The 16,765-nt window shown below is 41.2% G+C and overlaps 3 protein-coding genes and 1 non-coding gene across 5 annotated transcripts; 3 read left to right on the forward strand and 1 right to left on the reverse strand.

Annotated features, from left to right (window-relative positions):
• Positions 1-81: 81 nt before the first annotated feature.
• On the reverse strand, positions 82-3,906 carry setd6 (SET domain containing 6, protein lysine methyltransferase). 2 transcript variants are annotated; one of them, XM_029433194.1, is made up of 9 exons: positions 3,755-3,906; positions 3,302-3,382; positions 3,006-3,150; positions 2,773-2,914; positions 2,090-2,284; positions 1,822-1,969; positions 872-1,052; positions 610-746; positions 82-492 (listed from the first exon to the last, which is right to left on the reverse strand). In XM_029433194.1, exons 1-9 carry the CDS (start codon positions 3,779-3,781, stop codon positions 193-195), a joined length of 1,356 nt encoding a protein of 451 aa, XP_029289054.1. In that variant the 5' UTR covers positions 3,782-3,906; the 3' UTR covers positions 82-192. The 2 variants fall into 2 exon arrangements, with proteins under 2 accessions (XP_029289054.1, XP_029289055.1); XM_029433195.1 differs by having other exon boundaries at positions 3,302-3,378; positions 3,755-3,827.
• A 319-nt stretch (positions 3,907-4,225) lies between these two features.
• trnap-ugg (transfer RNA proline (anticodon UGG)) lies at positions 4,226-4,297 on the forward strand. The gene has a single exon. It is a non-coding gene; the product is annotated as a tRNA-Pro (tRNA).
• A 6,361-nt stretch (positions 4,298-10,658) lies between these two features.
• On the forward strand, positions 10,659-11,182 carry LOC115009875 (histone H4). The gene has a single exon (XM_029434162.1). It carries the CDS (start codon positions 10,694-10,696, stop codon positions 11,003-11,005), a length of 312 nt encoding a protein of 103 aa, XP_029290022.1. The 5' UTR covers positions 10,659-10,693; the 3' UTR covers positions 11,006-11,182.
• Positions 11,183-14,068: 2,886 nt separating this feature from the next.
• Positions 14,069-15,597, forward strand: LOC115009780 (histone H1-like). Its single transcript, XM_029434011.1, has one exon. The coding sequence runs from the start codon at positions 14,281-14,283 to the stop codon at positions 14,887-14,889; it is 609 nt and encodes a 202-aa protein (XP_029289871.1). The 5' UTR covers positions 14,069-14,280; the 3' UTR covers positions 14,890-15,597.
• Positions 15,598-16,765: the final 1,168 nt, after the last annotated feature.

The following is a 16,765-nucleotide window of genomic DNA, read 5'->3' on the forward strand; positions in this document are numbered from 1 at the left end:
ATGTTTTATGTACAAATGGCAAAACATGTTGCATATCAACACTGATGGTGTATATTAACATACAGGACTGCACAAATCAGATCTGGCTTTAGGATTTTTTTATTTTTTTTTATTGACTGCACTTTTAGACATTTAAGTTCCCTCCCTTGATTATTAAAAAAAACATTCATGTGGTCTGGCTCCCTGCTGGAGTCAGGCCTTGGTGAGCTCCAGCAGTCTGTGCAGGATGCTCCTCTGCCCACAGCGAACCTGCAGGGCACTCTGCTGCCTGCTGCTCAGTCCCAGGGCTGCCTTGTCCTCAATCTGCCCCTCCCAGTCTCTGTAGGACCGCTCAGTCAGACGGGCTGCTTCATGAATCAGCCATTTCCACGAGGCCTTTAATCCCGGGAGACCTTCGTTAGAGAAAGCGAGGGAAATCTCGTCTTCCTCATCTTCCTCCCATCCTTCATTATCTTTGAACTCTGAGAACTCTTCCTTTGACATGCACAGCACCTGAAGATACGCAAAGAAAGTTGTTTCCAATAAGCCATTCGGCAATATTCATCTAACAAAATGCTCACTTGTGTTTTTACAGGTGTCATTTAAACGGCTCTGCATGTACCATCTCACCTTGAGCACAGAATGTAGCTCTGTGTCTGTGAGGCAGCCCTGTTTGCCAAAGACAAACGCTCCTTTCTCTTGCATCGTCTCACACAGCATCTCCCACTTCTCCTCCAGCAGCTGCCGGTCCAGATCAGACTGAATACCTGGGAGGAGAAGAGGAAGATGAGGAAGGATTAAGAGAAAACACAAACTATCAGCGTCGTATTTGGGTCGCCGCTTCTCTCTTGTGGTACAACACCTCAAACACATGATCGGTGAATTGTGTCACCTTGTGTGGCGACTTGGTAGAGGTTGGTGATGGGGATGTCAGCGGTGTCGTTGCTGTTGCTTTGATACGGCTCCGTGAAGCCGTACATGTGCAGCAGCTGCCAGTTGGCCATCTGCCCGTAGGTGTTAAACACTTCCTCTCCTTTATGAATGGGGCGCACGGAAACCATCTTCAAACTGTCCTGAGAACAGAGACGAGGAAAGTTCAAACAATAACAAGTGAGAAAATGGAATATGCTAATGTATGTTTACTAATAATTCACAGTTTAGGTCTCGATGTCAAATATATTGTTTTTATTGAACAAAAAACAAACTTACTCCCAATGATATGTACCCTCTGAGGAAAGACAAATGTCTTGTTTTTTATATAAGTAACGGCTTTAAAGGCCTTTTTAGCTGCAATACAACTACCTATAACTGGCATACTAACTACTAAAGTTACTGTGAGCATCTCTGCCTTGTTGCAGCTCCGTATGTCTCCAAGATGTGAGACGCAGAGCTAGATGCACTGGCACACAGTGCTGGGAAACTGAACTGATTATTTCTCCCAATATCAGAGTGCGGTCGCATTTCTTACAGACTGCATGTCGCTGATCTTTCTCAGAGACGGTGTAATATCCCCTCACGGCTGATATTGTCTTTCATTTTTATTTGTTAAACCACTCGTGCGCCCGGCAGCAGCTCCTGTTGCACTCTCACGTCTCGGCTGAATCGTGTCCAGCCACTGGCTTCTTCTCCAAATCTGCAGCTGGCCTGTCTGAGTCTAACTAAAACAACACTTAGCCGGCACAAAATTGATACAACACAACAGATAAACATTGGCAAATGTTATCCGGTTGGCCAATCAGCAGTCAACAAGCCGATATCGATGTTCAAACGATTAATCGTTGCATCCCTAAAATCTAGATTAGAAGAAGTCCATCAACATCAGCAGAGGATGTGTCCCCTCACCGGTGTAAACTCGAGATTAGCGTTGTGATTAGACACATGGTTAAGCATGTCGGCCATGGGAACCATCATCGGTGGGTTTTGGGTCTTTTCATCCTCTTCCTCATCGTCGTCGTCGTCATCGTCCTCCTCTACCTGTGGCTCCTGGAAACTACAGAGAGGAGAAAGAACAGGGAGGGGATGAGAGAAGGGAAGAAAGAGATGACGGGTGAACTTAGACGGAAAACAAGATATTTTATGTACATGAGTATTTTGTCTCGTGGTCACCAACCTGTAGGCCATGACAAAGGCCACCAGCTGTGCGTACAGCTCCAGTGTGTGTGTGTCGGGGTTCCAGAGGTCAGGATGCTTGGTGATGAAGGGAAGAACCACATCTGTGTATTCTCTCCGGATGTTATCCAAGTCTGTGTCCACAGCCTGTGGAATACCCGTTCCACTCAGCAGTCGCTCTCTCTCCTCTTGAGACCTGAACGAATGAACGGTAAATTACTGTAAAGAAAGCTAGAAGTTCCCACTTCATGGACAGAATGATATTTGGATATGGCTGTTCAATACGAAGCCTTCTAGCCTACAACCAACCACCTGTGGGAAACACTATGTGATGTATACATGTCTGCCCTGCTACAATATGAAAATCTAATAAAAAGCATGACTGCGTTATTGTTGTTAGTAAACGGGTTACCTTCGGAGGTTTCCACTCTTTATCTTTCGTGAGGCAGCCCTTTAATAAACATATAATATAATCATTTCCTATACATACAGCTATGGTTACAGACTCTCTCTACCATCCTGCACTCAACGGCATTATTATTATTTTATTTCTCAGTTTATCTATAGATAACACATTTTGTAATCGTGAGTTATTTTGCCCATGATTATCATATAGTGGAACACGGATACCATCCCTAATCTTTAGGACGGGGTTTAGACAGTGTATTTTAAATGGGTTCCTACCAGAACATGGGATGGTCCAGTGTCTTGAAGTCGGTCCACAGAGAGAGGTATGGTTTCCAGCGGGACTGTGAAGATGTATATTCATACAGCAGAGCCAGCAGCAGGGGAACCCAGCCAGACGAGCTCTCCAGAGATGAGCTCTCTGTGAAGAGCCAGAGGAGAAACGGAGAGGTTACAAACAGAGGGACCACACAGGCAGCTTGGGAAAGACTCTTTGTTATTATAACGGTCACCTTTCTCCAGCACTGCAGACACCTTGGTGGTTTCCTGGTGGAGAAGAGCTGATCTGGGGATGGTGAATAAAACCTCCCCCTCCTCTATGTTGTCTTGAGCCAGCATCCCATACTCCGCCACTGTTCCCTCTTTACTCACACACACCTACAGAGAGACATCCTAAAATGTCTGGCCAATGTATATGAGATACACATACACTTTTCGAGAGTATAATTATATAGATTGCCTCGCTGACAGACAGCCCCAGAGACAGATTCATTTAACAAAGTCAGTGGCTGATGTTGTGACAACTTACCTTATTGCTGAGTACTAAGCCGACTCTGTTGCACCACTGTAGAAAGTTCTGCAGCGGATTCATCTCTGAGTCACCATCTACCTGTCAGCACATGAACACAAACTTAATAAATCAATATGACCTAGTGCTATGTGCACTTGGTGTTAGTGTTACAGTGACAGTCATCGCTGCCGCTGTAGCTGCACTTTAAATGAACGAGAAGCACCAACATCTTGAATACAGACTGACTGCGGTTATAACTTTGGCGAATGATTTTAAGTACATTGTCCCTAACTTTACCACACATAGCGTTATACACAGAACACACAGCATGCACTGGTAGCAGCTAACCGTACTCACACGTGAAGCGGAGTGTACAGTGTAGCTAAGTTATAACGTTACACAAACACACATGTACAAACAGCCCGACATTTATCATTTTTGTTTTTTGGTTCAAATGAAGGAAATTTTAACCTTGGGTCGTTTCGCTTTGGTTGCCATCTTGTAATAGTTGCAAACCCAGTACCAGGACTTGGCAGGCGCTGAAGCTGCTGGTTAACTAGCCCAAAGCTAACTCGAGCATGCGCCATGCGGACTGTGAAGACGCTGGGTGAAGTTGAACCTAAACGGGGACTTGCAGGCAGCTAATGACTTTACATAACATGGCATTTAGACCATTATAGTTTATGTACCATGTCTTTCGATCAGGGAATTTGTGTAATATGACGATTGGTGTGTGATAAGAAAAATAATTTCAATGATTTCTGACGGATTTGTGAAATAAGTGTCTAAAATTGGTGGATTAGCTCAAAAGCTTAACATTATCCTTAATAATTATGTTTAGACCAATACAAATATATGTTTTGAAACGCAATTTAATAATTATTTATAGCGCGATTATGAATAAAGTTGTCTTTGAATTGTCACGACGTCATCTTCACATCTGGCTCGTTGGTCTAGGGGTATGATTCTCGCTTTGGGTGCGAGAGGTCCCGGGTTCAAATCCCGGACGAGCCCTGATTTTACACTTTAGACTGCTAACTTAGTAACAAGAGCCAGTAGCCAGTCGTGGTTACCCCGATACAGATACTCAACGTGTATATTTGTTGCAGCATACAGTTTATAACAAGTACTATCAGCATTCAAAGTACCCAAAGCTTTCCTCTATGTAACATTATATAAAACAAGGCTGGAGCACTCAGAGGATCAGCTGGAATGATAATTCCGAGCACTCAAAGCACTTTTACACTACCTGCCAACATTTACCCATTTCCACACATCCATACACTGATGGCAGGGCTGCCATACAAGGTGTGAAACTACCCATCCTCTAATTTAATGCTTATTCACACACTCACACACATGGCCATGCCTTTGTGAACAATTTGGGGTTAAGGATACTTTTATTGTCTCCCAAGGAGAGAAAATAGTTTTAGTGCCAGAAAACCAAAAGATTAAAAAAATAAAACACCAACCAGCCAAAGAAATCACACGGCATTCACCATTTTAATTTAAGAGCTGCAGAAATTCAAGGCATACATCCCAAGGTTCAGTATCTTTCCCAAGGACACTTCAACAACTGGACCGGAGGACCTGGTTGAAGCTATGTCCTTATACCAGCACACAGGTAAAAACCCCTAAGAGAACCTTTAAAAAAAAAAAAAGACCTTCAAAGAACGTCCCCTTCACTACAGTCAGCACTCAACTGCAATCAACATTTTAAAAGCTGTTGAGGCTAAAATATCGAAACAGTCAGCTGGATGAGAAAAAGGTGCAAAGTTTGCAAAGCAGAGTTTGGGGAGAGCCAGCAGTTATATCACACTCTCAAAAAGGGGAGTTATCAACCTAACTTATGTATATATGGGTGAGGCCGGCCCACAGGTACCACTAAAGAACTAAAGAATGTAAAAGACGAAGCACAGCTCTACAGGAGAAGGCTGTGAAGAGCTCAGAGGGAAAGTGCTGAATGCACCTTTTCGGTCTTTGTCAGCTGTGTAGATCTTCCTCTTCACTTGGCCCTCTGTCAGGTGTCCTCCTGTGGCTGGGTGGAGGCTGCGTTTATTCTTTTTAGCCCACATCTTTCCTTTGCCCCTCTAATGTGCTTTTGGAGGTGGGACGTGCGGAGATGAGATTTTAACATACATGTTATCCTAATTGTAAAGGCTCGTTGGTCTCTAGAGCAGGGGTCGGGAACCTTTTTGGCTGGGAGAGCCATAAAAGCCAAATATTTTTTTATGTATTTCCTTGAGAGCCATATATTTAATACATTTGAATGCAACTTTATGCGTGAATTTTTTAAGAATAACACGTCTCCGAGTACTAAACGCGCTATCAGTGTTTCATTGAACACGTGCTCTTTTATTAAATAAACTAAATGCTTACGTTATTCATCTCATTTATGTGCACGTTTCAGTGTTTACTGCACGGGTGTCAAACTCAACGGAATTATATCCAGAAAATATCATATGTCTGTCATAACTGGCCCGCCGGTTTTGGTAATTAAATCAATGCATGGCACAACCACGGGAAAATACATTTGAGGAAGTATCTAAATGTGTGAATGAAATGAACGTTTTTGTAAAGCAAAGGGAAACACACCACAGATCTCTGGGACGATGTGAGCTGGACTGTTTGTGCGACACAACGAAGCATGTCACTGTTAAACCTGCAGCTTCAGGGCCGTGTGATCACGGACATGTGTGATGCAGTGAGAGCTTTCTAAACCGAGCTTTCTGTGGGAGACTCTGATGCAGAAGGAAACTTTGGTCACTACGTGTTTCTAACACTGACAAACATCTCCACCGCTGTGTTCCTGACAGCATTCTGCTGTTGAAATGAGAGCATTTGCCGACTTTGCAGCTCAGAAATTTAAATTGAACTGCTCAGCAATCCGTTTGCAGTTGACTTAAATATGTTCCATATCTTTTTGCACTTTATCCAATATGTGAATCCTGTTCAATAAATGTGGACCGTGTTTGGCCCTCGACGTAGTCCCAGTTTTTAATGTTGACCCTCCCTGTGATTGAGTTTGACACCCCCGGTCTACTGCTTGCTTTGTGCAGTTTCTCCTCTGCTCGGATTTGCTAAGGGCGGGGCTCCGCCCCCTACACACACAGGTGTGAACACACCTTCACCTACAGCCAGAGACAGAGCGGAGGAAAGGAGAGGGGAGAACTAAAAACAAATCCACTGCTAAATGTTTTACTTTAAAATGACACAATATAATTATTTATTAGTTGTTAATCATGTCAAAATTGTCTGCGAGCCATATCGTGTTATGTAAAGATCCATGTGAGTGCGAGAGGTCCCGGGTTCAAATCCCTGACGAGCCCAACATTTAAACTCTATGATCAAAAATCAAGACATAATTGACACAGTCACACTGATTCAGTCTACTTGCCATTTTAGTGTTGGTACTTTTCAAAAATCACTAGAAAACACTTGGTGTTAGTGCAGTCACTCAACCAAGTTATTTATTTGTTACATACTCAACAATCTCTACATTGTGTAGTGAAATGCTTCTCCATTTACAGTGTTACAACAGTAAAAGGACAGTGATGATGAAAGACAAAATAAAATAATTAGGCAATTAGGGGCAAACACATGTAATAAAATAAGTAAACAACTATGGTAGAAATAAGCAAAATAATAAAAGTAAGTGAACTAGGAGGTAGTAAAAACAATACTAAATATAAAGTGATTATTGCACATGTTCAGTGTGATGGCACAGCAGTGGTATTTCAGTCAGTATTGTGTGTCTGTGGTGATCTATCGGGACCGTGGTGATTGTACAATCTGACTGTCATTATAAAGGCCGCCAGTGCATGTGAGTTCCTCCCTTTGAAACTGTTGGACCTTCCCGTGTTTATAAAGAGACCAAAGCCGTGTGCTATTTGTTGTACAGAGATTCTGCTGACGTAAAGAAGATCCGCCATTACGTCGGCATAAAACTGCCACTGTGTTTGATGTTAGAAAGCACGCAGGCATTACAGTAGCAAAAGAGGCCTGATGTACAACAGTGTTGCGTCTAGTGTGTGCGTGTAGTCTTATAAGAGTAACCCTGGACCCAGTTTGCATACAGAGTCAACAGATCCACAGAGGATGCCGTTGTCACTGCCCTCCAGTCCAATATCTACATCAGGATGCTGTTTGTTGATTTCAGCTCAGCATTCAACACAAATCTCCCCCAAAAAACTCATTGGCAAATTTAGCACCCTAGGTTTGAGTACCACACTCTGCAACTGGATATTGGACTTCCTCACAATAGACCTCAGGCAGTTCAGATTAGTGGTCACACTTCCTCCACTCTCCTGCTGAACTCTGGAGCCCCCCAGGGCTGTGTGCTCAGCCCCCTCCTGAGGTCTGTACTAAGAAGCAGGATTTGGGCTTCGCCCCCTTTAATTATGGGGTTTTTTTTAGGAAGTTTTTCCTTGTGCGATGCGAGGGTCTAAGGACAGAGGGTGTCTTAACCTGCAGTCTGTAAAGCACACTGAGACAAATGTATAATTTGTGATATTGGGCTATACAAATACATTTGATTTGATTTGACTTTTATTTAGCAAAAAAGATCTAGAGGGACTGTTTGAGTGGGATTCATACAGTATGTTAATATAACCTGGTTTATGTGGGTCATTCCAGAATTGGAAGACAATTTACACTTTTGAAAAATTAACTTTTATTTAAAAAATGTTTGTTATATATTTAGGAAAAACAGATAATAAACCATCAAAAAAAATATTATTAGATCTTTTATTTGTTGTGTGCCATGCTTTGTGCAACCCTGTTACACATACTCATTAAGCAGAAAAAAATATTAAAATAAATATTGTTCAATAAAATAATTTACTATCAAGTAAAGAAAGTGACATTTACATTAAATACTCATGTAGTTTTGGATAACACTGGTTTAATATCAATTTAAGTTTTCGATCGATTTTGCCCAACATTTCAATTGTCACACGTTTCTTTTTTTTTAACCAATTTCAGTATTTAATTTGAAATATTTTCTCAAATACATTATGCATACAATTAATCAAGCTATTAAAAGGACATTAGTCTAAACTTTTGTGAGCTTAGAAAAATAATTTAACGTTATTTTAATAGAAAATGATATAGTAACAGGGTTGAAATTAGAGTAACACGGTTGTGTAAAGGGTTGAATGGCTACATTACTTTTGGTTGTAGATCATGACATAAATGTGACAAATCAAGACCACAGATATGTTGTTTGATAATATTTTATATATATTTTTCAATGAAGGATTAACAGGAAGAGTATCAATGATACGTTCCTCCGCTCTGTCTCTGACTTTAGGTGTGTGTGCGGGAGTGAAACAGTGGTGAATGCGCAAGGCAAGAAAAAAACAAAAAACTTGAATTTCTGGGGGCGCGGGGTTCCATTGGGGGAATATATATGTATTTTTTTTTTTAACGGAGCGCACTACACTACACTGTGTAGTGTGGGTAGATCGACCTTTTGGGCACCCCTGGTCTACTCCAAGGTGCTGGAAAGGAGGGATTGGCTGATAGTCGAACCTCTGATTGAAGAGGAACAATGCGATTCCGTCCTGGTCGTGGAACAACGGACCAACTCTTCACTCTTGCAAGGATCCTGGAGGGGGCCTGGGAGTACGCCCATCCGGTCTACATGTGTTTTGTGGATCTGGAGAAGGCGTATGACCGGGTACCCGGGTGATACTGTGGGGGGTGCTGCGGGAGTATGGGGTCACTTCTGAGGTCCATCCAATCCCTGTACGCCCAAAGCAAGAGTTGTTTCCGGATACTTGGCAGTAAGTCAAACTCGTTCCCAGTGGATGTTGGCCTCCACCAGGGCTGCGCTTTATCACCAATCCTGTTTGTGATATTCATGGTCAGGATATCGAGGCGTAGTCGTGGAGGAGAGGATCTCATCGCTTCTCTTTGCAGATGATGTGGTCCTGATGGCGTCATCAGTCTGTGACCTTCAGCAGTCACTGGACCGATGGATTGCCTACTCCGGGTAGGGAATGAGCCCTTACTTCAAGTGAAGGAGTTCAAGTACCTCTAATACGTCTTGTTCACGAGTGAAGGGACAATGGCGATCAGCCATACGTGAGAGACTCAGAGTAGAGCCGCTGCTCCTTTGCGTTGAAAGGAGCCAGTTGAGGTGGTTTGGGCATCTAGTAATGATGCCACCTGGGCGCCTCCATAGGGAAGTGTTCCAGGCACGTCCAGCAGGGAGGAGACCCTGGGCAAGACCCATGACTCAGTGGAGAGATTATATCTCCACATTGGCCTGGGAAAGCCTCGGGATCCCCCAGTTGGAGCTGGCGGATGTGGCCTGGAAAAGGGAAGTTTGGGGTTCTCTACTGGAGCTGCTGCCCCCGCGACCCGACCCCGGATAAGCGGTAGACGATGGATGGATGGAAAATACAGTAATACATTTAAAACATTATATTATTCTAAATTATACATACACAAGACATTTTACTATAAATACAGTAAACTGAAGGAAATGCAACCTTGTTTACCAACTGAATGTCAACCCTGTTACTCTAATTATAGTAACAGGGTTGTAAATCAATGCTAATTTTAGCTTTTACCTCAGGAATTAATGTTAGCTGCAAAATGTAATGCTACTGTCAAGGAATGGACAAAGGAATAGACATTTAACTAAAGAAAGATACATTTGAAATTAATTTGTTTTAGTCTCATAATGTGAGTAACAGGGTTGCGTTTGTGTGAGTGCCACACTCCATCTAGAGTGAAAAGATTGGAAATATATTCAAAATAAAAGAGAGGACTTACCTTTGGTCTACCCATGGTAGTAGCATATTAGTTGCTGATGTCATTTCATCTGTGTCATGTGACTAACAGTTTTTTCACCTCCTCTGGCTAACTAAAAAGGTTTCGGTAACAGGGTTGAGCGCATGTTTCAGTGTAAAATTACTGTTATTTAAAATATGTTTATGATTTAACAAATTGATTTTACCAATACAAGAGACATATATCAACTAGAATAATACTAAAATAAGTAAATAAAAACCCTATTTTAAATGTTATATATAGAAAAATGCTATTTTAGGGGGTGTTCGAGAGCTATTTGATATTTTAAATAATATTTTTTTTAAAAATCTGCAACTTTATATACATTTTGTCTCAATACAAGTATATTTAACACAACAAGAGCATGATTTAGCTTTTTTGACATGGATTATTAGATTTTTTATATGAAAAAATATGAAATGTCCTATTGATACACAAACACATGTTATTGGTAGGTGGCTAAAGAGCCAAAGAGTTGGTCAAATTCATGTAAATCAAAAGAAGAAGACGAGGCCCGCCTCTGTTTTCTATCACGTCCTCAGGCATGATTTAAATATCCGGGAACCCAGCAGAGTTTACCATTGAGTAGAAACACATTGAACAGTGAAGATGAGTGGAAGAGGCAAAGGAGGAAAAGGACTCGGTAAAGGAGGCGCAAAGCGTCACCGTAAAGTGCTCCGTGATAACATCCAGGGAATCACCAAGCCCGCTATCCGCCGTCTGGCTCGCCGTGGTGGAGTGAAGCGTATCTCCGGTCTGATCTACGAGGAGACCCGCGGTGTGTTGAAGGTGTTCCTGGAGAATGTGATCCGTGATGCCGTCACCTACACCGAGCACGCCAAGAGAAAGACCGTGACCGCCATGGATGTGGTGTATGCTCTGAAGAGGCAGGGACGCACTCTGTACGGCTTCGGAGGTTAAACACACACCGTCCGTTAATTGAGACCAAAGGCCCTTTTAAGGGCCACACACTTCATCAACTTAAAGACATGAAATCCTGTAAAACTGCCAATTTATTATATAATTTCATGGTCAAGCATTTAGATTACAATATATTTATTATTTTACATTAAATGCTCACGAACTATAGAGCCAATAAATTAATGGGCTGTTTTTTTTTTGGAGCATCACAAATTAAGTGCTTAAAAACTCCTTGAAATATTATCTTATATCTCTTCCACTTCTTCTATGATTATATCGTATTCAACAATGATCCGTTTATTCAGTTATCACCTCGAATCTCCAGTTTAGGTTTCTTCCATATATCTTCACTGCGTTTTGTCCTTGCCAGAAAAAATAAACAAACCAGTATTGAGCTTTTCATTATATAATATAAGCCTCACTAAATGTTTGCCTTGTCCATAACTGATCTATACATATTTACCAACAAGTCTCGCTTCAGTCCCATCTCATGTCTGCATATTTGTGCACAATGGGAAATGGAAATGGAGGGTTTTTAATCCTCTTTTAATGTACACAGCATTTAGCAGTACACACATTTAGACAGCATTGAACACATCCTAGTATTAGCGTCAATGGGCAGCTATTGTATCAGCAGCGTGGGGGTCTGGTGCGTTGCTCATGGGCACCTTGGCAGTGCCCAGGACATGGACCTGTAACAGTCCACACTCCAAACGGGGTTCTTTCGGAGACTTGAACCTTAAGGATGGTTTATTAGCGAAAGCGAGACCAACTTGTGAGTGTTGGTGGCAGTGTTATTCATGAGGGGGAGACAGAGACATGATGCAACCCAAGAGTTTCTGTTACCTGAAGTGTTGTACAGCTGAAAAGAACCATAAAGACATGCTGCAAAACTTATCTTTTGCTTTGTTTATCACACTGATTTTGTTAGTTTACTGTAATGTTACTCTTTTTATTATGTGTTGCTTTGTGAACTGGATTGATATGATCGTGCTTGATGTTCCAGGTCTGTTTCAAAGTCATGAAATATTTCTCACAGCTTTGTGAAATGGACTGATCCTGCCTCAGTGTGTTTGGTTTTTCTGAAGCACCCTCTGTAAGAGCAGTGTAACCCATTTTTATCATAAGTCATTTGTACAAACACATTTTGTTATTAAGCTATTATGCATGAATTCCGCCGCTGAGAGAAAATTAGCTGTGCATGTGGGACGTCCAACACTGTGTAGCACAGTCACTGTCCAATGTGCTGCTCCTGTTTCTGGACACCAACACAGTATTTGCTCTTCATCTGGTTCTCAGCTGACAGAGCCGTGATGCTGCCACCAGGTTTCTTGTATCGAACTATAGACACTGACAACGGTGAATAAAATACCTCAGTAAGATCAAGAAAATACACAAAACATGTAGAATGGATTCAATCACCTGTAAATAAGTTCAATGTAGAAAACTAGTATAAAACGTTTTTTTAAAAAGGGCCAACACTGTGACATGTTGTAATAAGTTAAATGTAGTGAGCCTGAAGGACAGGTGACAGAATGTGAGGAGAGTTTAATGTTTGTTGGAGAACAGGAACAGGAGAACAGTACCTGGGCGTTCACCTGAACAATAAACTGGACTGGTCAGATAACTCTGCTGCTTTGTTCAAGAAGGGACAGAGCAGCATTATCTGCTAAGGAGACTGAGGTCTTTTAGAGTGCAAGGGGCACTCCTTAAGAAATTCTTTGACTCTGTGGTGGCATCTGCTATTTTTTATGGAGTGGTCTGCTGGGGCAGCAGCATCTCGGCTGAACAGACTGGTTAAGAAGGCCAGCTCTGTCCTGGGGAGACAGGAGAATGACGGCCAAGCTTTGGACAACATGTCCCACCCCCTCCAGGACACTTTGTCCGCACTGTGCAGCTCCTTCAGTGACAGGCTGCTTCACCCGCAGTGTCTCATGGAGAGATACCGTAGGTCCTTTCTTCCTGCAGTGGTCAGACTGTACAATCACCACAATCCCTGGTAGACCACGACACCAAGAAAAGTCTATTCCAACACCATGTGCAAAAAAAAAAAATACTAATATATATAATTCTAATTAATCTATATAAATATATATTAATTATTATTATATATATTAGTACATGTATATATCTATAATAGTATATTTAGTATTATTTGTTTAATATATATATATATATATATAAAAAAAAAAAAAAAAAAATATATATATATATATATATATATATATATATATATATATATATATATATATATATATATAGTGGATATATATATATATATATATATATATATATATATATATAGTGGATATATATATATATATATATATATATATAGTGGATATATATGTATATAATTTTTGTTTATTTAGGCTGTGTGGCGTCTGAACTGCTGTTACATTGCATTTTTTGAAGGAAGTCCAAATCTAAATTTCAGTCAGTCCTCACTTCCAACCTCAGCATAATAAGTGTTGAGTGACACTATTTTGATTATGGAGTTTTATGCCTAGAATATATTAATATTATATATAATATTATGCTAATTACAGAGACTGCTTCTAAATGTATCAGTGAAACAGTTTAATGTAACATGTAAAGCCTCTAACTGTGCTTCTCAGACAGGTGACATGTATCTGTCAGTGTGTTTGATCATTATTAGTATAATTATTCACTATTTATATTAAAAGTCGTCCTCAGCAGAGGACATGTTCACAGCTCTGATAGGAAGTCTGGCTAAACTGCACCATGAGCCTCGGCCATCATCAGTGTGTTTGCTGCTACCAGAAAACTTCACTTTATTACAAACTCATCAACAGCAGAAGGTTGTTTTTACACGGAGTCCCTGAACAAACACGTGGGCCAGTTGGAAAACAGCTTTTGATGAAGCTCTGGTGCATTTTAAATCATTTTAGGAGAGAAATGAGTGTGAAAAGCCGCTGAGCAGTGCTGACCACGGCGGTGAATATGTGAGGTTTGGAGGCTCTACAAACAAAATGCAGAGAGCATCAGAGCTCCTCGTGACTTCAACATGAAGAGACACAAGTCTGCTGTCGGTCCCTTCGCTGTCAGCCTTCAGCACTTCTCCTACATTTAGTTTTAAGGCTTTTACCAGTGCAGAGAAAACACAAGTGGCCCGGCTTTCAGACTGCACAGAGGAGCAGCGAGCCGGCTGAGTCTCCACGGCTCTCATGGTGTGTTTAAGTGCAGCCTCCTGCTCCGGGCTCTTCAACAGTCAGACTCTCGTGTTATCGTGAGGACAACAAGTTGAGCAGAAAATGTCAGAAGTAGCTCCAGCCGCCGCTCCGGCCAAAGCAGCCAAGAAGAAGGTTTCCAAGCCGAAGGCGGCCGGCCACAGCGTCCGCGAGCTCATCGTTCAAACTGTGGCCGCATCCAAGGAGAGGAGCGGCGTGTCTGCGGCCGCCGTCAAGAAGGCTCTGGCTGCCGGAGGCTACGATGTGGACAAGAACAAGTCCCGCGTCAAGACCGCCATCAAGAGCCTGGTCGAGAAGGGGACTCTGGTCCAGATCAAGGGGACCGGGGCTTCCGGCTCCTTCAAGATGAACAAGAATGCTGCCGACACTAAGGCTACGAAGCCGGTCAAGAAAGCCGCTCCTGCAGCCAAGAAGCCCGCAGCCAAGAAACCTGTAGCGGTCAAAAAGCCCGCGGCAGCAGCAAAGAAGTCTCCGAAGAAGGCGAAGAAACCCGTAGCGGCCAAGAAAGTAGCCAAGAGCCCCAAGAAGGCCGTCAAGAGCCCGAAGAAGGTCGTCAAGAAGGTTACAAAGAGCCCCAAGAAGGTGGTGAAAAAGGCTCCTGTAGCCAAGAAAGCCCCAGCGAAGAAGGTCGTCAAACCCAAAGCAAAGAAAGCAGCACCCAAGAAGAAGTGAGCTGTCATCAGTCTGAACTACAGCTCCCACTAAAGGCTCTTTTAAGAGCCACCACATCATCCTGAAAGAGCCTTTTCCTCTTTATTCTTACCGTCATTACATTAGGATTTATTTATGTTAGCAGCTAAAGGAAAAGTACACAACCATTATTCATTAGCCTTCAAGTTACTTACTACGATTATATATTAGGATCAGATTGATCACTAAAATAATGGTTATAACAGTTTCCCTGTTTATTTCTCATGCAGATTACTATTTAATTCACTTTTCTATATTTATATGAATATATAGTAATTTGTTATCTACTCTATACTAATATATTTGATTGACTGTTTCAAATAACGGAGTTATCTACACACTACATAACTATATAAACTAGTTTACTGTAGTTGATTATAATTAAGCCTAAAACTGTTTTGTGCTGCTAATAAAAACAGTAACATCAGTAGCAATAGTAAACTCTAGCTTGACGGTGGTTTCAGTGTATTTCTACACTTTCAACAGGCCTGATATAAAAAATCCATATGTTGTCTGGTAGCGTTTTTTGATCCATATTAGTGATTTCTACTGTAAATATAAACACACAGTTGACCAGAGAGCTACAAAGTCATTTCCATGTCATATAAATGTGCTCTGTTGTAGCTGTATGGTTGCTGTAATTTAAGATTGAATTCTTGAAAGCTTTTAATGTTACATAAATGTCTTTTAAATCCAGTGTCAAGTGAATGTGAGCAGCTGCATCGACTGTCTGGAAGTTCAGTCTGAGCAACAACATGAGCAACGTGCTAAAACCTTCACATCCATTTAGTCCCAGGGCTGACGGTAAAGTAGGAATAATCACCGACAGCACCTTATTAATATCATACTAAGAGCCATCAGAAAAACAGGAACAGACTAGTACATGTAGAAATACTGGCAACAAAGATTAGTGAACGTGAGCTCAAGTTATTACACAACATTACACTGTTTTGAAATACATCTGATGGCAATAAACTGGCCTGAGGTCTTCACATGGGCTAAATATACAATATTTAAAAAAATAATTACTTACTTAATTTAAAAGAAAAAAGTGAGTAAACTGCTTTATTTACTTGTGTATTTCAGCTCTGTCTCCACTGAAGAGGCAGCAGCGCCGTCTGCTGATGAAAGAATGAAAAGCTTACAGCACCAGGTATTCCCAGGAGGTCTCCCATCAAAGTACTGACCCGGCCCGATCCTGCTTAGCCTCCGAGATCGGACGTGTTTTATCTATTTTTATCTTTTATTATAAAAAAATTATTTTACATTTTATTTACAATTCTAACTTTTATTTACATGGAAAGTACAGCTTATTTATGACACACATATGTTCCCTATCCAACACATATCACACACAAAAAAGTTTAACAATCTGGTCATTAGCAAATTTGATGCAACAGTTAAGAGAGAATTGATGTTTGTAAGCGCAGGTGGAAACGTGTTCCTGATTTTGTTGAGTGTAGAGAGCTGTGGATAATTTTTGGACGGATTAAAGAGTTAGTTTAAGTAGATGTTTGAATGAATGGTAATGTGAACAGAAATGGAGTGGAATAGTTGTGGTTGTTTGGTGTGACTGAAAAGAAGGATTATTGCAATGTGGAACTGCTGAACTATGTTTCTGAGCCCTCTAGGCAACACCTTTAAATAAGGAGGAATTATGCACATTACGAGGGTAACATTTTGGATATTTGGAGGATATTAAAAAGAACACTGGCTTGGGTGTATTTACAAAAACGACAATTTTTCAAATGAAGACTTTGTGGGAGGAAGAGCACGTCCCTGTATCGGTGGGGTGAGATTAAATTTATGAGTGTCATTATGATGATCATATTTTTTATTTTGGGTGTTTAATTTTTTT

Source organism: Cottoperca gobio, chromosome 6 (assembly GCF_900634415.1).
Source record: "Cottoperca gobio chromosome 6, fCotGob3.1, whole genome shotgun sequence".
Classification (NCBI taxonomy): Eukaryota; Metazoa; Chordata; class Actinopteri; order Perciformes; family Bovichtidae; genus Cottoperca; species Cottoperca gobio.